The 25,804-nt window shown below is 37.8% G+C and overlaps 1 protein-coding gene across 1 annotated transcript in view; it reads right to left on the bottom strand.

The window, feature by feature from the left end:
- Positions 1-25,804, bottom strand: part of LOC104620185 (utrophin-like) — a gene marked incomplete at both ends in the record, with an annotated part of 71,163 nt that overhangs the window by 2,134 nt on the left and 43,225 nt on the right. Inside the window, 6 exons of the mRNA XM_010286330.1 lie at positions 6,039-6,104; positions 9,316-9,381; positions 9,623-9,661; positions 11,609-11,745; positions 22,181-22,292; positions 24,709-24,875. Of these exons, the coding sequence (XP_010284632.1) occupies positions 6,039-6,104; positions 9,316-9,381; positions 9,623-9,661; positions 11,609-11,745; positions 22,181-22,292; positions 24,709-24,875 (587 nt within the window). The remainder of the gene's footprint in view (positions 1-6,038; positions 6,105-9,315; positions 9,382-9,622; positions 9,662-11,608; positions 11,746-22,180; positions 22,293-24,708; positions 24,876-25,804) is intronic.

The raw sequence follows: 25,804 nt of genomic DNA, 5'->3' as shown, positions 1-25,804 counted from the left end.
TGCTGAACCAAGATTTTTTGGTAGCTCAAAACATCAATACCCATTTAAAAGCATCACCAGTATTAGGAGTGAGCCAAAATAACCACAGATTTAAAAAAAACTGATTCTTGGTGTGAGTCTCCTAGAAAAGCACTTCTATCATGCAGCAAAGTGATCTGGTTCTTGTAGTACTGCTTAGGACAACCTTTCTCCTGAATACCAATTCTTTGGTAGAACAACACGGAACTATTTCCGCTCAAGGATAACTATTCACTATCTACGAAAGCTATCACGTGGTCTTCCATTTTCCAACTTGTCAGTAAGATTTGAAAATCTAGACTATCACAAACAAATGCGCATCAAGCAACAGTATCCATAAAAACCCCAACGCAACCCCCAAAAAATGTATAGCCTGTGACAACAGTTCAATCCACTTTAAAAGTTCCACCTAAGTTCATTTATGATATAAAGGTTAAAAACAGTCAGGTATGAAAACATCCTTCCACAGAGCTCTGGTTGCGTCTCACTTTCCTTCTGGTTGTGTCTCACTTTCCTTCGGCCTATCTTTTGTGATTAACTGCTGGTCTGCAGAAAGTGTATACATAAAATTGAAAAAGGAACCTAATTAGTAAGTTCTTCTGCTTTTAACAATGAGTCAAAAGTTTAAAGAAAATAATATACATCCACTTCTTTCCTGTCTGTCTTGGCTGTAGTCAGTACTATACTTATGAGCAGAAATTACAATATTGATCTTCCCATGCAACTGAATAAATATAATAATTTTTTCATTCAATACAGCTATATAATTAAAATATAATTGGGATTGCATGTGCATTTAAGTCCCTCAAAAATATAGGGGATATCTGACAGTATTAGCTGAAAAAGAAACAGAACAGTGCTCAGTTTTTTTCCTTACCTACAGAAGAAAGCCTCTTAACTCCTTTCTCTGCTTCACTACTTAGGTGATCTCAGGGACACCCATCATCACTTCCTTTGTTATTTTGCATTAGTTTAGTTAAAACTAAAGTAAATGTTAGTGCAGTTAACGAAGTTTGGATCAGGTCCTGATATGATAATGAAAACCTCACGGTTCTTCTCAACCCTTTAACCATCTCGATAAAAAACCCCCACCCCTTATAACTAAATTTTTGCCAAAGTGATGTAACCCCTTTTGGGCTTCAAACTCTGCAGGATATAGCAGGGCTCCTACAGCCCTGCAAAACGTGCGGAATCCCCTCCCTGCGACCGAAGCGGCTGCACTAAGCCGGGGAGCGCTGGCGATGCAACGTCACGTCTTCAGCGCGCACAGAAACGGAGTGTTAAAGCAGACTAGAGAAAGAACACACCTTTATCATCCAGGTTTCAAAACACCGTTGACATATTAATTTAAATGATACAGTGTAACTACACATACAGCCTTCTTTTGTGCAGGGGTGTTGGTGTTGTCAGGAAAAGTTCACACAATCAAGTATTTTAATCTGGTTATTCTAATTAGGCATCAAAAAGCTGCTGTCTACATTTTAAGATGATGAATTAGTTTATAAACAACTATGCAGGTCATCTGAAATGGATTTTTTTTAAATAGGGCTCTGTAAAGATGGATTTATTATAGTTATTTGAATTTATTAAATCTGAAACTCTGTCAAGACTTTACATTAGGTGTAACCTCTTTTTTTAATGAAACTTATAAACCAATTAAAGAAAGAGTTTACTCAGTAAATGCTTAGATGCTTTTGTCCGTTTTGTGGTCCAGTAGATGAGATTAACACAGCTAAATACAAATTGTTCAAGAAGGATTCCAGGTAATTTTATAGTTTGGACTCCCAGTTATTGAGTCCAGAGAAAAGTTCATTTCCCTCCTCTCTCACTGCTTCAGAGTCTCAGTCTCTGCTCAGGACAGACTGTGAATATTGAGCTACCTTTTTTTACAGATCACACCTTGCAGCTGACAGCAGGCTTTTTCACACGCTGGAGGAAGAGCCTGATAAAAGAGGTCTTCTGAAGGAAAAGTCTGTTTGTACCATGCGTTCCACCTCTGGTCTGTCTTGCAAAATAACCAGTTCAAAAAACCTGAACCTTGAACCTTCACCAGCAAACCTCACGACTGTAATTAAGACAGATTCATTAATAGCACAGGAGTCCCAGGGCAGGGCTTCACAGTGACCTACAATGTAAGGGAGAGACACTCTCAAACACTTTATTTTGAGAATCTGGGACTCTCTTCTGCAGAATTCGTTGGAGCTGGCAATCAGCAACCAAAATAAAAACACAACATCAAAATAAATTTGTCATCCTTTCTTGGTGGTCATTCTATTGAAGACCCTGCGTGTTTTGAAGAAAAGCTAGAAGTACACAAAGTCCTTCCAAGAGACTGCCGTTCCTTTTCAGCATTTCACCACAGTAGAATGCAGTAAAAATGACATCCCAGGAGGTCAGGCTTGAAAGTAGTGCATCTCAAAGGAAAAGAACACCCCAAGAAGAAAACTCGGGGAAAATGGCCTTTGAAATATCCTATTCTCTTTCTGGATATATATTTTCAAGAGGTCTATTCCAAAACATGCATTATGCATGGAGGAGCAAGAGGCAAATGATGTTGCATATAACTTCCCTTGCATCAAGACTACACTGTGGAAAGAAAAATCCAGATTTCCTGACAGTCACTTGTCATCAGTGTATTATTTTATCTGATAAAGAAAACTACTTGTTAAATTAGATTTCAGATAGTAAGATGTGGGTATGTGATCCTCCTCCACTGATCATTTTAATTTTTCATGTGGCTCTCATACTGAGTGCCATGTATTCTAATCCAAATCCAATAAACCTTGACCTATTGACACTATGAGAAATATTAGAATAAGGTTCCAGAAGGTACTCCAAAATGCTCTGTCTTTAACCTACTTCTTGTTCTCCTAATTTTGTCATCACATGGAACTAATTTTCATTGTGACAAGATGCCTTTTAACCACTTACATCATGTGAAAGTATTCATGTGCTACATACCGGAGCTCCAGTTTGACTTATGACACACTGAGTGGCCTTCACTGCGTGTTCCTACTCCTGCACCTGCGTGCACAGCTGTCTAATAAATAAAATTTCAGATATGTTCCAACTCTGCCTTCATCTGAGTGTGAAGTGGGACCAACAGTGCTGAAGACATGAAGATGACTGGTAGTAAAGGCATTAATCAGAAAACAGCTATTAAACATTCACATTTATATAGAAATTATTTATTCTATGTCCAGTGCACTTCAGTATGGGCTAATAGGATAGTTTGTTCATTAGAGGAATAAGAGGGTAACATCCTTGTCCTATTTTTTCTAACAATGTTTTTTGTCTTTTCATTCTCCTACATAATGATTTCTCAAATTGTGAGGCACAGCTTTCTGTTCGGGGCACTATTTATCAGTCTTTGTTACAGTCTTCATTTTTCCCTTATGCTCATCTTCACTTGTGGAGGGACCAGTCTGCTTTTAAGATATAGATGTTTTTGAATGAATTAAAGCCAAAGAAAATTCATCACAACAGTCTAGCTTAAATATTTAGAACCCCTAATATCTGGAGAAGACAACATGAAGGAAAAACATTTGTATTCAGTGTATTTATATCAGAAAACTCATGCATGAGAGAATTAGAATGTTTGTTCAGAAGCTGGACATACTACAGTAGAGACTATGACTTTTTTTTTTGCTATCTACAAATATTTTTCCAGTTGAGGAAAATGTGGTTTTTAAAGGAATTCACATATCCTTAGGGGAGCAGAGAGTTAGAAAAGCTTAGTTAGGGAGAAGTCATAATGACATTCAAGACAACAGGCTAGTTAAAACCCAAGAAATTTCTTTGAAAAATGTTTTCTTAATCAAATGGCATATTGCAGAACATTGCTGCAAAGAAACTCATGATGTGTAACTGATGGCAGAAGTTCCCTTCTTGTCATTCAAATATAGAAGAGCTCTTGCACATACTCTTTGGAGCATGAAGAGTGTTAAAAGTATTGTTGATGAACTTGTTAACCTGACAAGACCGAAGCAGTAACTTTACAATATTAAGTGCAACTATGCCTCTCTTCTAGCTTCACAGTAAGCTGAAAGACTCTTGAGGACCGATAAAAATAAGATCACAGAACAGGACTCCAATTACAAGAAGCAGAGAATTTGATTTCCAAACCAGTGATCATCTCCTGAAGGTTTGACACAATACCAGAAGAAAATGAGATTTTACTCAGATAGGTTTACAGTAGGGGCATCTGAGCTGAAAAAGTATGCATCCAAATTTCAAATTGCTCCTTCAAATTCAGTCTACAAAGAATAATTACACCACACCAATTTCTACGTCAAACTGTGTTTAAACAATAAGAATAGAGCTGAACTACAAGCCTAAACTCCCAGTGTTCCAGCTGTAGGTGACTTATGATCCAAACTGGGATCCAAACTTCATAGCTGTGTAGCTCCCTGTAATAGTTTAACTCCAAACTTTAAACCACAGCTCTTCAGAATTTTGTGAGTACTCCAGTATGTACCATAAGGAAAGCATGCATTATTATCTGCAAATAAAACAGAAGGTGCCATTCGGTACAAAAGTTACTTTCTTGTCCTCCCTGGCCTCTAAATCCCCGGATATTTTGTTTGACTAGCAGTCCCCTTTTGACAACAGAGCTGAGACCCAAATTCAGAAGTTCTTTTCACATGTTGGTACAGAAGTTCACCACATTCATCCTTTTTCTTAAAATAAAGGTAATTTTTATAGGTGAACAGGGAAATTGCATTAAAATCAACAGCTAATTTGCCAGTAAAAATTAAGTACATACACCCCCTTTTACCGTTGGGATGGAAGGTTGTTTGGTCTTTGTATATAAGTAGACTCATTAATTGCAAAATAAACAACTCTATCAAGTATAAGAGCATTTAGCTGCTTTCAAGTTTTCAGCTTTCCCTGCCAAGTGACAGTATGTTTGCTCTTTTTCTTTTCATTCTTTTTTTTTTCCTTGAAGGGAAATCAAAAGGGAATAGTTTGGCTGCATTTCTGTCCTTGGTGAGCCTACCAATGACAGAAAAACATGAAAACAGTTCCATATGAAAAAAGTTTTATTAGTTATGTAAATAGAGTTAATTAAGCAAGAAACAGGAAACGTTTAAAGGTGATCGTAAGTGCTTCTCTGAAGCAAAACATTTTAAATCGCAAGTTGTTAGTATATTCATAAGTAGAATAATTTCATGATTAGATTTTAAAACAGTAAATGAAAATATTACTGTGAAAAATGCATTTCCTAACTAAACCTGAACAAGAACAATTTCTGTTTCCTGATGATATCCATTAATAACTTAAAAGAGGCAGAGTCCTACTACACTGATTTGATGAACAAAACTGATGATACAGTGAGGTTAAAGCATTCACGTATTTTTACACTGAGAAAAATCATATTTAATTAATGAGTAATTTAAGGGGTTCTATGCTTTCCAGGTTCATCAATGCATTTTAATGAAGGCTTTTACAATAAAAGTGACAGATAATTTGAAAAAGAAAATGGCACTGATAAAATTAATGTGGGACTGTGTTTATATCCCCAAGTACAAACAGATGGATCAGCAGTCGCCAAACTGAAATCTAAGCAAGAAGTAGCAACACTGTTCTGGCTCTGCAGAAACTTCAATATAGATTTTTTTTTTTTTTTCAATGAGAAAATTGTCCTGGGAGTTTGCACAAGCTATCGACCTACTCCATTGTCCACTTTGACATAGAAGGATTTCTTTTCTAATCTGATAAAAGCAGAAAAGGAATACAAACTAGAACCTATGGAGTTGTGAGTTTTTTCCAGTTGTAAGAAATATCTTCCATTTTGAAGCAGAATGGATGACAAATTTAGAGTTCCCTTACATTACCAAGTGAACATCACCAATTTCTACAACTGGTGCTTGAAATAATGAAATTTATCCAAGCATCCTTAGTGTCATACTTATTAGCTACTTTCCCTGGCACTAAATCCCGTGTTACAACTTATACAGACTGTACCATGCAGCTATAACCAACGTTCCTGGCAGCCTTGGCGAGTGTGAGTTACTTACACGCTTCCTGTGGTGGAGCTACTGTCCGTCAGGAAGGAGCCGTTGGTCCTTTCCATCTGGGCGAGCCTGAAAGGCAGGGAAAGACCACGACTTTCAGAGAACATGCACAATTTAAACAGGGGAACTGTGAAGATCAATTCTACTTAAAAACAGCTCAGATATGGCAATCATGGTACACAGAAATAGGAATAAAGTCCTAGATTTTGTGACAGAAACCTATAACCCAGAGGCCTTTTATGAGAAACTTGTGCTATGATTAATGACTTCTACTTGCCAAGCAACAACGAAAAAGTATATTTTCTATCTCTAGTATAATTATCATTAGCACCACCACAATTCTCATGGTAAAATTAGTTAAAGAGATGTTTTTGCAGATGGTTTTCTTTTTGAATTTTATAAAGCTGGACTACCAAAAGAGGATGAATACTGTTTAAATATAGCACATTCAATGTTTGAAATTATGCTTGGCAAATAAAATCACACTGTGGACAGACAAGTCCTGGAAAACAACACAAAAAAACAGTGTAATTACAGGGAGTCATGGCCTGTGGTTCTCATTTAAATGGACTGGATTATTATACTGTACATATAAGGCCATACTGCTCTAAAATTGCAGCAGAAATTTTCTGTCTATTTTCTAGGAGAGATACACTTTATCTCTACATAAGACACGTGTGAAAATCTGGGAATGCTCAATGCTGTTGCAAATACGCTGGACTGCACCAAACAACAGCTATTCCCTTTACTATAACGGTATCTTAATTTCACATATATTTTTGCAAGTGTGTTATGCATTATTACAGACATCTTCAAACTTCTTTTTAAAAGCAGAGTGCAAGGCCCTAAAAAAAAGGGAACTCTGGTGTCTTCTTCTATCATGGAGCAAGCTTGCCCATCTGTATATTTGTTAGTATTCCTCAGGGTTGAAGGAGGATAAACAAAAGCACACAGAGGATGAAGTTGTCTTGATCATCTTGTCTCACCATGGCTGGGGTAGGACAGTGTGCTCCAACACTTCCCCTGAAGGGAAGGACAAGCTCCTAAGTGACTAGAGACATTCAGATCATCTCTGCTCTGGGCATCTCAACCAGATCTAGTTCATGGTGAGTAACAGGAGTGAGTTAGATGCTTACAAGTCACCTTTGTAATGCTGCTTAGCTCAGCATTTTTAAGTCTTTGCTGAAACATAATTTTCAAAATTAATCTTCATAGACCCTTTGTCAATGGGAAAGTAATACAAAACAGGTATTTTTCAGAGAGGAGGGCCTGCCCTGAATCTCTTAGTAAGTGAGTAATAGCTATCCTGTCTTACAAACACAGATTCCACCATGATCATCACGTTTTCAATCTCCATCATTTAGTGAGGATTTGCTTGGAAGAGCATGTGGAGCCAGCTCATGGAGCAGAGGGAGACAGGGAAGGCACTCTCAGAGTTGCAAAGAACCTTCAAGGCAGGATACAAACTGAAAGCTGAGAAAGGGAATTAGAAGCAACTCAGAGGTGACACAGCACAGCGGAACGGGGAGACGGTACTTGACTGCAGGTAGGGGAGGGACTTTGTTAATAGAAAACTGAGCGCTAGGTGTATTTCAATCAGTGACAATAAAGGTTTTAAGCCTTAATATACTGTTTCTGCTGGGCACAGTCTTATTAAGGAAGCCCTGGTAATATTTCTTCAAAGCAGCTTAGCTGAAAAGGTCAAGACAACAAAAATAATTTACTAGTTTATATGTTAAATATGCATAATAACAGATCCAACTAGAAAGCACACAATAACATATATGAAATATACAGATGGAGTTATGTCTTCATTTTTTAGATTTTATTACTAGAGGGGAAAAAACATCTTGAGTAGCTTTAGATAGTTAACATATAGTAATTAGTATTTTTTAAGCTTGTGGTTTTGTTAACCAACTTCTGCACAGAGCAGGTACAGATTTAGCTTTGTATCCTTGAAAGAGATACACGGTCCACTTTCATCCTCCTTCAGCAAGTCTAATCCACAGCAGAACTGGTAAGAGCTGAGGGGGAGGAGAGGGAAAACAGGTATTGCACCTGGGATCTCCCGTGATCCTTAAGGGGGGTGCAGAGTTTTGCTTCATCTGGGCCCAGAAAGCCACAGCCTTCTGGCACCACAGGCTGAAGAAAAAACATAGGGAGACAGAAAATTCTCTCATCTTTCTAGAGAAGTCTAATTTCTTTCCTCTTGCCTAATTTGTAGCCCCATCCATGGCTTTCAATTGGTTACAGCATAGCTTAAGTTATAGATTCAAAAGAATATTGGGTGATTTAAATGAATTACATGAAAAGCACTACAACTTTGCCCTTGACAATGTACAACGCTACTTATGAAGGATGACAATATTCATTGTTGGGGGGGGAAATGTGGAGGCTGACAGTAGGTAGCCCTTCAGGGTTAGTTTCTTCTCCATTTTTCCCCTGCTGCAAACATCATCTGTTGGGTATCCTAGGTATTTAACAAACTGTTTTGAAGCTTTCTTATGGTTCCCATAAGAAAGAATTCAGTTATCTTAAACATGAGCTCTGAATTTTTATTCAAAAAGCCATAAAAGTTAACATTGTTTATTAGTTGTGGAGATCAGATACAACAATAAAACCACTGAAAGCAAAACGAAGTCAGTTCTCATGGTAATATGGATCAATTTCTTTTTTTGCCTAAAAGTTGAGTGTCGTTACTTGTTTTTCAGAGGGTACTTCTGGTTAGGACTTAACTGTCACCAGCTCTGAATGCACAGAAGAGAGTTCAACAAAACACATAAGCACTGAGATGGACTTTGCAGAATAGACATTTTATCATGAAAGGACTAGGGTGATCCCATAAAATCCAGAACACAAAACATTTGTAATTATTATATCCTTTGCTAAAAGTCAATGGTAATGGATAGTGTCAACCTATCATAGAAGAAGATGAAAACCTAGGTCTAAAATCCTACAGGGAAAAATTATATATCCAACAAGTTCAGTTTATTTCCAAAGGTAAAAAATGAAGAAACAAAAGAAAACCAGCACATTTTAGAAATAATGGACAGTAATTCTGCAACAGTTTCCATTCTGCACGGCAGACGGCAGATTTAATACATCTCCTTTACATTTAATATGACTGTATTCAGAAGCTGATGATTTAAAAACATTTGACTTCCTTCTGGGTACAGAGAATTATATCTTTCTAATAAATGACATCCAGTAGAGTACACTAAAATCTGCAGCAATCAATCACAAAATGCAGTGTACTGGTGAGAAACTGTGTGTCTCTTACCTAGTAGCATACTGCTCTATCCTGGAGTGTGTGTCGTCGTGAAACAGCTGTGGAGACTGGGAAGGACTAGTTTAAAAAACAAACAATTAAAAAATGAGTGGTGTCTAAAGAAATTCATCATATAGACAACATTATTTTAAAAGTAGGTTAGACTGATGACAAATAAGTACATTCACAATATTGCCGTGGGGGTTATTGCTTTGGGTCGGCCATGCCCTATAGCTCATGCACATCAGATTAGCAGCAACTGAGCTAAAAGAAAACCAGCACACTAAGCTTTCCAGACAAAGGGGTTCTGCATACTCACTCATACTGCTCTGGCCACATACTGATGAGAGTGATAGGACTGTAAGGAAGACAAAAAAAAAAAAGAAAAAAAGAGAGAAAGAAAGAAAGAAACTATGAAACAAAAACTTTAGTGCCATTTAAGCAAGAGAAAGCTGTAGAAACACAAAATATTTTAACCAGCAATCCACCCAGATTATTTGAATCAGCGACAATTGATGTAGAAAAGAGACAGCAACAGATACTGCTGTGTATCATGAAGAGACAGGAGACTGACTTACATACTTCATTTTGTTAAATAAAAATCAATTAAAAAAACCCCCACCAAATCAGTATTATTGATTGAACTGCAGTTTGCAAACCATAATCAGCTCATTTAAATTCTGCTCAAGTACAGCAACCTTCCCGTACAGGAAGGGGCCCTACAAGAAAGCTGGAGAGGGACTTTTTACAAGGGCATGTAGGGATAGGACAAGGGGTAATGGCTTTAAACTGGAAGAAGGTAGATTTAGATTAGATATAAGGAAAGTATTCTTCAGTATGAGGGTGGTGAGGCCCTGGAACAGGTTGCCCAGAGAAGCTGTGGATGCCCCATTCCCGGCAGTGCTCAAGGCCAGGGTGGGGCTTTGAGCAACACGGGAAGGTGTCCCTGCCCATGGCAGGGGGGTTGGAACTAGATGATCTTTAAGGTCCCTTCTAACCCAAATCATCTTGTGATTCTATTAAAAAAAACACCACTGACAACAAAAAACCCACCATAAATCAAAGTTATCAATGCTTATATTCCTATTGCATAAAAATAATCAGAGGTAAATACATATTGTATTACATTCTGACACTTGGGTAACTATTTAGGATTTTTTTATTTTTAAATTTCTTTTATTTAAAGGAACATGTTACTGAGGTTTGTCACCTGCAGGGAAAAGAACCAATACCAACAGTTTCCTCAGCATGATGATGGCATTTTATCTGTATATATGCCCCACATGACTGGACCAAGAGAATTTTATCCTGACCTGTCATCACACTTCTGACATTCCAATTTCTGGCACCATTCTCAAAATTTCATCACATCAAAGCAGCCTTGCTTTCCTGTGTTGGTGACTTTTTTTTTTTTTTTTACATACACACCAGTTGAAGGCTGCCTTGATGAGTAACACTTTACATCTGAATGTGTATTGCTTCCTTAGAAGCCAGGCCATCAATAATGCCAGTTTTCAGATTACTTCCTCCTGTTCCTTAAAACGCTAATGAGCAGGTTTTGTTTATTTATTGTAAATAAAATGCACAGTCCTCCGGTCATGAAAACAAAGCGTGGACAATGTCACTGGGCTGTTGCATGCAAGCAGAGTATAGATGCTGAAGCTTCACGTTTGCTGCTGCTGCTAAGTGGTGCTGGGTTCGGACGATACAGTAGTACCGCAGACTCCAGGACGTCAAGGAGAGTCAATCCACGAAACTACTTCTAGTGCCCTCTCAACACATCTTAATTTTACTTAAGAGTGTCCTTTGCTGACAACTAGCAAGTAAATAAAGTGGAGTATTTCTGCCAGCACTGTAAGTAATATTGTGGAGACACTGAGAGTGCTCTCTTTTATTAGGCCACCTATATTTCTGGAGCCTGTAGGAACCTAATTAGCTCAGAGATTTCTAACTCCAGGGACATTTGAGATAACCAAATAAGCACTGCAGTTCCAAAAGCCCAGTCTCCCTGAAGAGATATACTTTTATAGAATGTTCTCTGTTAAATCAGTCATTCGTCCCCAGCCCCCCTTACCTGCTGAAGTCCATGGCTTTATGATAAAATGCTTACATAAATCAAAGTATAAAATACGTTACTTTTTAAAAAACGGGCAAGATCTGCAAATAATGTGAAATAATTAATAGAAAATAATACAGCACAAGGCTCTACAACTACTGTTGATTATTTCTTGGGTTTCATTTTTTTGTTTTTAATGGAATAGGCCAGTGACCACCACAGGAGCAATTAGTCTGTAATCAAGCTTACGTCTCCAGGTTGTCACCCTCCAATACTGTTTGCACAGGTAGGTAGCCAAGTCGGGGATGCTTTGCAAAATACTTCTTTGACCGGAATTTGTTCTTCAGCACCTTCGTGAAGTCTCGTACATCCTCCCCAGATGTTGTCTTAAAAAGTTAAAAGAAATTAAATTGAAGATTACTAAATAGCATTGAGATAATAGTGCTGCTACTGTCCTGAAAAAGGATAGAAGGAAGAACTTTAAAATGCTAATGGTGTTAAAAATTGCCTTTTTAGTGTCCTAAAATATGGTACAATAATAACAGTAATGCATCTACAAATTCTTTTCTATTGGAAAAAACAGCGAGTCTTCAAATTCCCAGCAATAAATGCTTTGGATATACAAATTACTCCATACATTAAGGAAAAACTTAAACAGGTTCAAGTCTTAAGCTAAACATTTATAACCAGTCTTACAAAACACACAAATTTATTTGTTCAGTAAGAAAAAAAAAAAGGCAAATCCGCTTGCCAGATATAAGGGGATACTCTTAGCCGTTGAAAGCAATCTTGACAGTACGCTCATACACATGAAGCTTGTGATTCATCCCACAGAACAGAAAAACCTTGTAATGGCTCTGCTGAAAAAAATGCAGCTAACAGTAATGTCTTTGTTAAAAAAAAAAAAAAAAGCTAAAACAGCTAACACAAAGTGCCACAAAATACTCACTGCCTCCCGTTCTACACCTAAACTGGAAAACTTTATTAGTAGATGGGAGCAGCACGTGCTAAACCATTCTCTGCTGCAACGGCCGAGTTTTTCCTGAGCATTTTCTCAAGTTACCAGCTCTCTTCCTACAGATACGGATAAAAAAGCTGTATCATTCCAGAGTAAAAAAACAAAACAAAACAAACAAAAACCACAGATGAAGTGACAGCCATTGTACCTGCACTGTTCAAAGGCACAGTCAGGGTCAGGTCTGATAAGAACAATCAGTGCCTGAAGTAGCAAACTCATAGGCTGATTCAGTCACCTCCTTACTACCGTGGGAAAAGACTAGTTCAAAAATTAGCCACAAGATTCTGCAAGTCTAAATTTACAAGTTACAATCAGTAACTCCCAGCCCCAGCAGCTTCTTTTCTGGCCCTTCCAAAACTGAGAAGCGCTTAGTCCCATCTTTCACCCCCACATTGAATTAATTACGTTCTTTAGAACAGAATTAAAATTGATGCAACTGCTTTTTAAAAACAATTTAACTGGAAATAATCACAGCAATAATGGCAGCGCTGCTTTGGTAATGCTATTCAGTTAACTTCTGCTACAAGAGCAGGGATAACAAGCAAAACACGCAGGCACAAAACGGCAACAAAGGTACCTGCAGGAAGAAACAACAGTATACGGTATGCTCTGAAGCGTATGTGCTACGGGCTGTACTGAGTACTTAAACAGAAGGGTCCCCATCACACGTAGCCGTTACTATTAAGCATTTCCTCTTGCAACTGCAGTAAAGAGAAGTGGCCATTCACCTCCTGCATTAGATGAAGATTTGCAACAGCTTCTACAGATTTCCAGCCCAAACCCTGTAACAAGCTACAGATTGTATTTCTGTACCCTCTGCTTTGGGAAGAGCCAGTTAACATGAAAGGGCGCCAAAGCGGATGGGTGTCGAGATGGAAAACAGGGTGAAACACTTTTCAGTTTTTAATTTTTTTCCATGACACACTACAAAGAGTCCTAGAAGCAGGTCAGGCAAACTATTCTCTGATTTTATTCTCTGTTGTCAAAGCGTAAAAATACTTCCCTATTCATGTATGTATAATATATGGAGTTACAAACTCCGTAACGCAGATCAGACAAGCGATAAAGATCATAGATAATCAAACTGATGTTGGTAAGAGTTTCTCACATCTGGCTTTTAACAAGTAACAACTAACCGAGCAAATCTGGCATTAAGAGGTGTTTGAACCCCTGAGTTTTAATACAGGTATGTTCAGGGAGGGCTTACAAAATAATTCTCGGAAAGCATCTGCTCCAATCAGTGCATTGTCGAAACAAAGGGCTGCTTGCTCTCACGCAACAGTAACTCCAGCAGATGGAACCCTGTCCCAAGGCCAAGGAATGAAAGTTTTAGTACCTACACATCGCAGAAGTAAATGTCTACTGAGCTGCCAAACTTCTCCTCTGGTGTATTCTTTATTTGGTATGACAGCCTGACCTCGTTCCTTGGGAAGACTAATCTGACTGTGTACTGGCTGAGGACAATAAACTCTCATCAGTGAAATTTGAGCAGATTTGGAAGAACTACTTTAATTTACACATAACTAACACGCAACTCTTAGAAGTATTTCTTGTATGTTTTTTTGCATATAACCACACTACACAATCCAAAATCATGCTAAAAGAGTTGCATGATAACATTTGATTTTCAAAAAAGAATAGCCAGGCACTGTTGTGTAGAATCTATCTACTAAATTAAAACCAACAGGTAGCTTGTGCACGCACTTACATCATGACATCTTGACTATTTCCACACAAGTCAATAGCGCAAATATTATGCTTTCAAACTCAAAAATCTCAGTTCTTAGAACAAGACAAAGTTCAGGAAGGAATGACTAAGATCCATAGCTGGCATGTGTAAGTAACTAAAAAAAAAAAAAAAGTAGCAGAAAGTCTCAAGGAGAAGATCTGTAACAACTGACAAACTGGCATTAGAACTCTGCAATATACCAGCCAGAAACAAATGGAGTTATAAGTCACAAACTAAACCCAGACAAAATTCCTCATAAACCAACACAAATTTAAGAAACCAGGATTTACATGGAAAGCAGTGGGAAAAACAGAGTAAGCCCAGACATGGTTTTCATATGTAGGTTAAAAAAACAGTTGGTATATATTTTTGATATATTAGAAATAGAACAAGTCTTTGCTGGTAAAAAGTACTACCAACAATGCAATAAACTTGTTGGAAAGTTCTAAATGAATTAATATATAATAAAAAATTATAATAAATAAACATAAATAAGACACATAATATGTGAACAAATAATATATAATAGTTCTAATATAGAAATAAATTTATTTATATTTATTTATCAATATTATCTTTTTTTCCAAAGAAAAATAATAAAGTGATAATGAAAGCCCAATCAATTTCCCATTCCTTTCACTGCACCTACCTATTTAAAAGGACTAGTCTGCACCTAAGTCATCATTCTCTTAATTACATTTCCTATATTACATCTAACACAAAACCGAAGAGCTGTTCTAATATACACCTAGAAACTGATTCCCAGAAGAGATATGAACCTCACTAATGAACACTGCCATTAATCCCAGCCAGACATTCATGACTTCTGAGGAAGCTGGAGAGAAATGTACACAGACATTCGACACACACAATAATCAAGCACGATCCAAGAAAATATATTTTGTTTAATAAGACATGCTCAGTGATGCAAAATTTACAGTATAAAAAAAAAAAAATCTATGTCGTATAAAAGGACTTTAGTTTATTCTTTAGTAGAAGCCCTAATAGATATACCTGAATTTGATACCATTTGATACTCTTCAAATGCTTTAATAAATTTTAAGGTTTGTTGTTTTTAAAAAAAAGCATTTCTACATCTCCATATTTTTATTTCTTGACATTTTATTTTTCTGTAACATTTGTTAGAATCTGTACCATAAGCCTGACTGTTCTTGATGGAAAACAAAATTTTTAGACCTACTTACGGTAACAGCTACAATATGTGCAGGTATGATGATAGCTGCATCTTAAAGCAGCTGTCAGCTAGGTAACACTGGAAGGCTGGGAAACTCCCCAGTGTAGGATGTGTGGTAAAGAGACAGAGACTTCATTCCTTTAGTTACTTTTCTAAAAATTGACACTTAAGAATGCAATTCATCAATAACTTGAACACTTGTTTAAGTGCATACATTCATTCCCATTCAGCAAAGCACCCACACTTTTTAAAAAGCATCTCTCATCTCTTGATAGAGGCATGAGATAAGATACCCCAAATATTAGGTTATTACATGTATAACAACTGTATTAAGGCTGTCCCGGCCACATCAGTGATGTTTGCACTGTGTGACATTGTGGCCTCACCACTGCCGAGTACAGGGGCACAATCACTTCCCTGCTCCTGCTGGCCACACTGGTTCTGACACAGGCCAGGACGCTGTTGGCCTCCTTGGCCACCTGGGCACACTGCCGGCTCATGTTCAGCCGGCTGTCAACCAGCACCCCCAGGTCCCTTTCCGCCGGGCAGCTCTCCAGCCACTCCTCCCCAAGCCTGTAGCGTTGCAGGGGGTTGTTGTGACCCAAGCGCAGGACCCGGCACTTGGCCTTATTAAACCTCATTCAGTTGATCTCGGCCCATCGATCCAGCCTGTCCTTTATAGCATTTTCTCACCAAGAGGAGAGATTGATTATAAATTGCGTATTTTAGTTTACTCCAATGAAATCAAGCTGTAATTTCAAGAGCAATTAGCTTACCTCAGAATTTAACAGAATTTAACACATTAAGTTGCAAAAGGGTAGCAGATCACATAAGCCAGCTATCTGAGCAACTGTGAGAGTGAGACCTGGGGGAAAGCACATTGCCCAGCTGCTAGATATCAAAGACTACCCTGACCAGACAGCTATTCTTTGCAAGGCAAAGAGTAATCTCTGAACTCCACAGCTGGAAGCAATGTTCTGCATGTGAAACAGCCAGATTCAACTGTTCTTGTTGTTTTCTTTCACCTTTCCCACAGAACAATCCCATTTTGATAACGGTGAAGCATCAGACTTGGTGCATTGATAACCGTGTCAAGATGAAACCACTGGCTTGTGTCAGTTGCTTATAAAACACTGAGGCTGCATAGTGTTCAGGAATGCATCTGTCTTCTCTGGATGTCAGTAGCAATTAGATTTTCAGATTATTTACTTACAGAAATCTTAATAGGCACCATTGCAGATAAGCTTTATTGTGCCTGGAAAAAAAATTCATTCTAGGATGAACTATCATTCAACCAACAATTTCTGACATCTTGCCTATCATGTTCTGAGCTCTTTCAGGGAAATGAAATTCTGGTCTCTTGGAAGGTGATGGTGCTAATCTTTGCTGTCATGATTTTGTACAGAAAAGCTACAAAAAAACAGTTCCCAAAATAAGGAGCTGTGCCAGGTGAGTGTAGTGGCACAGAACTACAAAAATCGATTATACTTTCATTGAGGTCAGGAAGTAAGACTACTTGTAATGAGAAAGTTTTCAGAACTGCTGATTTGATATTTGTACATTACTTCAGAAAACCTGCTTTTAAGATTTTATTGTGGAATGTAGGAGTTGTGAAATGGAAACAGTTCGGGGAAAGAGAATTGATGCAGTAACTGTTCCCATCTGAAATTCAAAGGACCCATTGGTACAGAAAGCCACATTAATATAACACAAGTACCACTACTGAAAGAATTTCCATTCCAAAAAAGCTAAAAATAAATCATGTAGGTACTTATGTAAGAATATTCCTGATTAGATGCTAGGAAAATCTTGCAAAATTTTTAGACATCTCTGTGTAAAATTCTACATTAAAAACCCTATTTCTCCATCTCTGAAGAGAAAGACTATCTAAAGGTGAAAAAATAACTACAATAACTCTTTCTACCACTTAGAGACAGTAATGTTTTGAGTTCCTTACCCCACCCATCTCTAAATCCCAAATGAAAGAAATAAGATGTAACCGAAGCCGTTCGCATTAATTTTTGCATTTCCAGCATCAAGAAAACTAAACTGAAAGCTAGGATGAATGCTAAATGGCATTACAGCTTAGGATGCAGTAACTACACATAACTATTTGGTGTAAATAGCCCTATTCTGAAATTATTAATCAATTCTCACCTGATGCAAATACTGTGAAACTCATTAAAACAGAGAATCATCCCCTTGCAAATTTGATTTTAACAACAGATTCCTTAAGCCATTCTCCAAATTATTTTAAGTGGAAGTAGCTGAGCTTCTGAGAATTCACTTCATACCCTAGACTGAACTGCTTATCTGAAGACAATTAAAAGGTCTTCTCTCCATCTGCAACTAAGCTCCAGCTTTATTAACCAGGGAAGCATTTTTTCGCTAATTATTGCTAGTATCGTTGATATTAATGTATAATATACATTAACAGTACAAACGGAAAGCTAGATTTTATTAACACGGTTTGATCAGTACATGTATTTATACTCCGCTTTGCAATACCATCCACAAAAGTAACATTTTAACATCAACAGCCTTTGAGTTTGTTGAAAAGGTAGAGTAGATGCACCCTTCCTGTTCAGGCTGTCTGTATCATAATATAACGGATTCTAAGGAATAATTCATTGGCCTTTGGTACCTTCTTTTTCTTTTTAATTCAAAGTCCCACCTTTATGCTATTTTTGGGGCATGACTCCATTTAAACAGATAAGCTATTCTACTAATTTACTGCAAAGAATTTTGCCATTCTTGACCATTACATTGCATTAAATGAGTAACAAATTAGCACACCAGAGTGCATTATTACACATATTAATAATAAGTAATACTGGATTCTTTTTGTGAAATCAATTCTTTATTCCTGACCTAATTCAGATAAGATTAGTTAAAATGGATTGCGGGTAGGTACTGACTATGAAAGTCAAACAGACATATAAGAAGTCTGTTCATACAATGGGTCATTTCTTCTTACAGAAATGGAGCTAGCAGAGTGTAGTTACAGGAAGACCCAAGAAAAACTGCAACTCCCATATTCAGCTTCCAAATTAATGGAGGGCAGTAGTGGACCTCTAATTTTATGCATCACCTAAATTATATGCCAGGTCTTTTGTTCTGCTCTACCTTAAACAGATCCAGTTTCCTTCCTTTACCTCCTATACACTTGGCCACCTTCACTCACTTTAATCAAGAATGTCATCTTATTCCCCCTTATTATCCCATAGTGGATTCAACTCATTCCTCATGTATTTCATGGAAAGAAAGAACCCTTGCCTTGGGTTACCTTATTTTGCACTTAATATTGCTTTAAGATTATATTATTTTTGCAGCAGGAACAGAAATCTTTGTTATGAAACAAGCCATCCCTAGTTCCAGGGACAGTGGGGATTTCCAGCCATTTCCAGAGTATGTTTTTCTGTACAACAGTCTTTACTTGTAAATGAAATTGCTCACAGTTACATAATGTGAATACGTCTAACGAGAACTGAAAATTTCTCTCAGATGTCAAATCTGCTGCTTCAGACAAAACCCAGAAGTCACCAGAAGAAATATACCATCCTGTTTTAGGGACAGTACCATACCCCATATTAGATGTAATCTGGTGCTTTCCCCTTCAACTTCCCAAAAAGTATTTGACTAATGCAATAGGAAGGGTATCTTATTATGTGCAGCAGCAACATTATCTATTTTGACATACCTTGTGCCTTCATTTCGGAATTTTCTGTATATTACAGACATTAACAAGGAACATTTCTGCTCCATTACTATGATATAAACTGAAGATGAAGTTGGAGAGAACTTTATAAGGAAAAAAAAAAAATCTAAGAAAATTATCTCTCAAACATGTTCAGACTGTTCTGGCTACGTTGGCTAAGAAGGCAAGTAAACAATCAGTGGTACGTATATTCTTTTATTGGCAAAAATTTTAACGTTTGGAAGGAAAATAAAACTCTTTAGAGTCACAGACTCGCAGACTGGCTGAGGTAGGAAGGAACCTCTAGAGGTTGCCTCGTGCAACCTCCCTGCTTAAGCAGGGCCATCCAGAACCACTTGTCAAGGACCATGTTCAGGCAGCAATTCAGTGTCTCCAACAGCCTCTCTGGGCAGCCCGTGCCAGTGCTCAGTCACCCCCGCAGTAAAAAAAAAAAAGTGTCCTGATGTTCAGAGGGAACCTCCTGTGTTTCAGTTTGTGCGCAGTGCCTCTTGCCCTGTCTCTTGGCACCACTGAAGAGAGCCTGGCTCCCTCTTCTCTGCACCCTCCTTTCAGGTATTTCTAGACATTGATAAGATCCCCCTCCCGAGCTCTCTCTTCTCCAGCCTGAACAGTCACAGCGCTCTCAGTCTTTTCTTATCGGAGAGATGCTCCAGGCTCTTAATCATCTTTGTGGCCCTTCACTGGACTCTCTCTAGTACGTCCATGTGTCTCATACTGGGGAGCCCAGAACTGAAGCCAGTACTCCAGGTATGGCCTCACCAGTGCTGAGTAGAGGGGAAGAATGACCTTGTTGGTGACCCTTCTCCTAATGCAGCCCACAATATCGTTAACCTTCTTTGTGGCAAGGACACAATGCTGGCTCATGGCCAACTTGGTGTCCACCGTAGCATTAAACGAATTGATAAAAAGTTCTGCTTTAACCATGTTGTGTCAAAAGCAACATATGTGATCATTGAAATCATTAAAAAAAAAAAATCCTGTTGTATAAATAAAATTAGCGACCCAGGCAATGCTATGAATTATGCCAAGGATATTTCTATGCCCAGGCAGCATTGCCCTGTCTCTTGGCACCACTGAAGAGAGCCTGGCTCCCTCTTCTCTGCACCCTCCTTTCAGGTATTTCTAGACATTGATAAGATCCCCCTCCCGAGCTCTCTCTTCTCCAGCCTGAACAGTCACAGCGCTCTCAGTCTTTTCTTATCGGAGAGATGCTCCAGGCTCTTAATCATCTTTGTGGCCCTTCACTGGACTCTCTCTAGTACGTCCATGTGTCTCATACTGGGGAGCCCAGAACTGAAGCCAGTACTCCAGGTATGGCCTCACCAGTGCTGAGTAGAGGGGAAGAATGACCTTGTTGGTGACCCTTCTCCTAATGCAGCCCACAATATCGTTAACCTTCTTTGTGGCAAGGACACAATGCTGGCTCATGGCCAACTTGGTGTCCACCGTAGCATTAAACGAATTGATAAAAAGTTCTGCTTTAACCATGTTGTGTCAAAAGCAACATATGTGATCATTGAAATCATTAAAAAAAAAAAATCCTGTTGTATAAATAAAATTAGCGACCCAGGCAATGCTATGAATTATGCCAAGGATATTTCTATGCCCAGGCAGCAGCACAGAATACCTTTTCATACATCTTCAGTTCCAAGAAGAAAATATTATATTGTATGTCAAGAAACATATCAGACCTCTAGCTACATCAGATAAAGAATCTGTATTGCAGAGAAATATTATAGACTGTTTTATATTCAACATGTCAATTGTTACACAAAATTACATATTTTGTACATGCAACATTTTCCCCTCTCTAAATATGTTTTAATTTCAAAACATAGCCCTTGAACATCCAATAAGTGTCTCAAGAAGGCGAGAAGGGAAAAGAGGAGGCAGAAAGAAAAGAAAGAGTGACAGTATACAACAAACATACGTAACAACAAAGCTGCAACCTATTTCAAAAAAATCCTTCAGAATGTAGCCTGGCATGCCAATTAATCAATCAAATCCTAACATTAGATTATAGAATTAATGAAAATAAATTAACATAACTTCATGGTTTCTTCTGATCATAATGAAGTGAAAATACTACTTAATGGAATTTGAATTATGTTACATAAGACACATTGGATGAAAAAGAGTAGGAAAACACAGATAATAAGCCCAACTACTACAGCAAAGGACAGTAAAATAACTGTATGACTTTTTTCCTAACAGAGGAACCCACAGATTCTTGTAACACTGTTGGAAATCAGCTTGATTTCATCAGCTCTAGTTACATTCTGGCTTGAATTTGTTTTTCTGACTATATAGACCTTTCACCACTGTTTAAATTACATACTGATTATCTCATTCATTTATTTGTGACTGAGTTAAAATTCTTAAGGATGTAAACAACTATCAAATAAAAAAAGTTAAAATGTTTTTTGTATGACGAAAGTTACCCACGCCTCCACTTAAGTCTCCTAGAAACCTCCTTAGAAAATTCCTTTGAAATTTCATTAGGAACATACTGTTTTGTAAATTTAATTTTTATTGCCAGCTAATGCAGGCAAACTTCTCGCATCATTTTTTATTAGAAACTGTCAATTCTGTTTATTTTTTTTTCCAGCTACGCACCAATTTTTAAATATCCCAGTAAACAGTAATTACTAAGGAGAATAAAACATGACATATTTCCAACCACATTTTCATGAAGCAAACAAAATGTAGGACCTGAAAGCAAAGATCACACGCCTTTAAAAATATTGAAGGGCATTACTAGAATATTAAATATTCTTTATTGTGATATAGTAATATTAAACTGAGTCCCTTTTCTGTGACGTTTTCTCACCCTTACAGTGTGTGTGCATGGGCATGTATACAAGTACTGCAATTATATTTAATATTCCAGCTTTGTTTACACAAAACAAAAGTGAAGTTCTTCTCTCAGAGGTGGATAATTTCCTCATTTCCACAGAATCCAAACACTGCCCACATAAAATCAGCAGCACTAGCAAAGTCCCTGATGAATCTCAAATAGAAAGACAGGAAGACAGGCCCTACTAAAGATGTGAAAAGAAATACTGGCAAAATATCTAGGTGACAAAAGACTATGAAGAAAATCTAGACCTCAAATAGTGCAAAAACAATCCCATAGGAACGGTCAGTAAATTGGTACTCACAGGTATACAATACTCCACCATTGGGTAATGCAACTTATGCCCCTTCGCTGTACGGCCAGAAAAGAAACAGCTCTGACAGACGTCATAGTTGAAATGTTTTAAACTCCGGTACCTATGGGGACATTAAACAAAGCACTTAGAGATTCCTAGGTTTAGTTCTAATATTTACTTGTTATTAAGCCTCTCAAGGCAAATTATTCTCTGAAATGGCGTCATCTGCTTTTCAGCAGCAGCAACACAAGGACGTCGTGAGTTCGTTGGGATTAATTTAGAAAGCACCTTGAAGCGCGTGGGTGCGCACAACCGGGACACGGCACGGCCAACACTCGTCACAGCTGCAGACCCAGGGGTACCGGTGCCCCTGCAGCAGCTGCACGGGGCACAGGAAACCCGCAGCCCTCTTAGTCCACTCCACACAACCTTCCTACCCTGCACAGGTCACCCCACGGAGTATTTTAAAAGAACTTCCTGCCTCCTATAGCCATATAGCGAGCCAATGTCAATCATCTGTTCCCCGAGTTGCTTTGAAGCAGAATATCTTACAGGCATCAGCTTCCAAGATGGAGCGTGAAAAGTCTATAATTTTAAAGTTCAAACTGACTTAAAACAATATCACTCGAGCTTTTCTTTTCCTCTTTTTAATATTCAGATAGCATCTCAGAAAAAAACATTTATAAAGCAGACTGGTTTACTTTCATGTTTTTACATTTACCAGTCAGCTTACATGTTTTCACATAATTTTGATGCTCAGAAATTTCAGAAATTTTAATCTCAGAAACTAAAACCTTTGATAATTCATGAATTATAAAAGAATTATAAAATTAAGTTTAAAAGTTACATTGATTTATTTACTTTTGGGTTTTTTTAAGAGCACGTATATATGTAAACAAACTGATACAGTATCCCTTGTATTAAATGTAGCCGCTAGGAGCACAATATTTATTTATTTTTAACTAAAGCTGACTATAGCAACTATTCAATTCCTGATTCTGCCCACTGTTTTTTATAGTATGATTGTTCTGACTGGATGAGGTTATATCATTTGTACGAAACTAAAATGAGCTAACTGAACCAAATTGAATAGCTACTGAATAGTTAAAGTTTAAATTAAATTGCTTCCTGAGAGCAGTCTTCAGTACCAATTCACATTTTTCCCCTGCTGAGTTTTATGCTTTGTTTTGCAAGACAATATGCATCTATAAATGCAAAGGTTCACTTTTAAGGATGCTGATGCAACTGTTTATAGTCTTTACTCTGAACCTGTGTATTAAGTGGCCACATCTACCTTCTGCTAAGATGTGAGATGCTTTTGTTATTGCAGGTCTCTCATTTCATTGTAGAAATTATTTAGAATGAACGACCTTTTGTCTTCCTTTTTCTTCTTTTCTATCTCTATGCACTCCTTCTCCACACAAAATATTTCAGTACTGACAAGAGTCATCAGCCCCAATTTAGGCATCTAAAAGATATCTGAGCTGGAACTTTGTCACCCTATGTTCTCTCAAGCATTAATTAAGAAAAAACAGGAACAACCAGAGGAATGTCACCTCCTCTTAAGACAGGCAATAAAGTTTGTTCAGATTAATTTTGGAAGTACTCACATATCTGTATTTATAGTAAAAGATGACAGTTGCTAGCTCAATCTTGCAAGACTGACTAACGCCAGTATGCCTAAAGCTAGGTGAGATGAATCTGACCTCAGGATTTATATTATTATCCTTTAAAACAACAGAAAGAAGGAGAAACAGAAAGCATGGGGAACAAAAATCACTCATCTGCCGAGATATCTAAACAAAAGTCTTAGACTCACAAGAAAGACTGCTTTATATTGTTTCTAAATAATACAGTTGACTTCATGATCAGAGAGGAGGAAAAAGCCAATTATGTTTAGCTTTAGTGCCTGCTTTTTTATTTGTGAATCATTTTATACACTGGATAAATCAACTCACAAATGCATGTTAGTTGTAACGGTACTCACTAAGGATACCAACTCTCTACAGTTTAGGAGGATAACATGGAGAATACCTCCGGTGTCATTTTTTTTTTTTTTTTTTTTAGAATTCACATCTTCCTTTGAACAGATGAAAGTTACATTACATCGATGCTTTGGACAGGAACGGTGCAAGTCTCATCAGAGTACCAAAGTTTGCACTAAGCAAGGAAACATTGCTGCTGAAGGGTGTTTAATATTGCCTGGCATGAGTTAGTTTCCCAAACCTTATGCAGGAGAGCGGCCAGCCAGCCCACATTTTTTCCCTACTGATCAGCTCCTTTTGGTCTTGTGCTTACAGAACACACGGGATGCATTTAGAATTCATTTGCTACCTACCGGATCTGCCAATGTGAAAACACCCGATGCCCGCCTGCCCTGCACACCTGTCAGTCACAGGACCATGGGTGCCTAACAGCGGTACTGCAGGAGCCAGAAATGCACCACGGGTGGTGGGAAAACCAACAGAAAGAACTGTACTTGCTGGAAGACATAGAAGTGTGAATATTCTCAGAGCACCCAACTCCCCTCCTCTTACCTAAAGCCAACAATTGGACACTCTTTACAGATGTTGCACTTGGCCTGATGTTTTGCTGTTTCTGCAGCTGCCACGCGGTGTAGAACTGGTAGCCATACCATAGACTGTGGTTCTAAGCGCATCCAATCTATAAATTGCTTTACAGTTATTTCTGGCTTATTGTGATTCTGTGGAGAGGAAAAAAAACAAAACACCATACATGCAAAATTAAAAAAAAACAAATACAAAAACAAGAAAAAGCCCAACAAAAAAACCCCAATACACACACAAGCAGATCTTCCAGAGAATTCAATTAAAAAACCCTACAACCTGTGTCAATCCTTTCCATGCCATGTTAATGTAAAACCAGTTACAGGATACAAGCAACAACCTCAATTAAAATGCAAATAAAGAAAACAAGTTAGTAAGAACATAGAGGACTAAACAGCTGTGATAGAGGATACAGATGGTAACAAAGAGGGAGTATATAGTAAAGGAGTAATGGAGTAAAGCCATCTTTGAACTGAAAGGACTTGAGAAAGAAGGGAGCATGAAAGGGAAGCACGTTCTGCAGTTCAGACACACCAAAGGCAGTTGTCTTTTGAATTAAGATCAATGCCAGACTGTTAAAATTCAGTAGTGCTTGCATGTGTCTGCTAATTGCTATGAGACTCATGCAATTTCTGTTATTGTATTCTGAGCCCAGGGTATTCTTCCAAGTTAGCACATTAAACAAACAGGCTAATAAATAACAAGAAAGAAATCTGTCACTTCTAGGCAATCATTATAAGAATACAGCAGAGCTGAAGTACTAGTATGATTGTTTTTAAGAAGCATTCTCTTTAAGCTGTAACCACCAGAGGAGCCTAGCTGCAAAGGTATTATATTCCTCAACAACTTTGTCAGCCATAAGAACAGAGGTCATCTTTCTGAGCTCACTGGAAGTAACAGAATACAATGAAAGCTATTCTTAAATGGTAAACACCTGACAAGAAGCAACACTAGGCTTCTTAACCTATTCATAGTCCAAGTTTATTTTTGCCAGCAAGAGAGAGCAGCATGAAAAAAGAGAGTAACATGCTTTCCCCACCAGCAACACATTTGTTTCCACTAGGCT

The sequence above is a fragment of the Phaethon lepturus genome, unplaced genomic scaffold, assembly GCF_000687285.1.
Source record: "Phaethon lepturus isolate BGI_N335 unplaced genomic scaffold, ASM68728v1 scaffold10594, whole genome shotgun sequence".
NCBI lineage: Eukaryota > Metazoa > Chordata > Aves > Phaethontiformes > Phaethontidae > Phaethon > Phaethon lepturus.
This window is presented reverse-complemented; position numbering and strand designations above follow the sequence as displayed.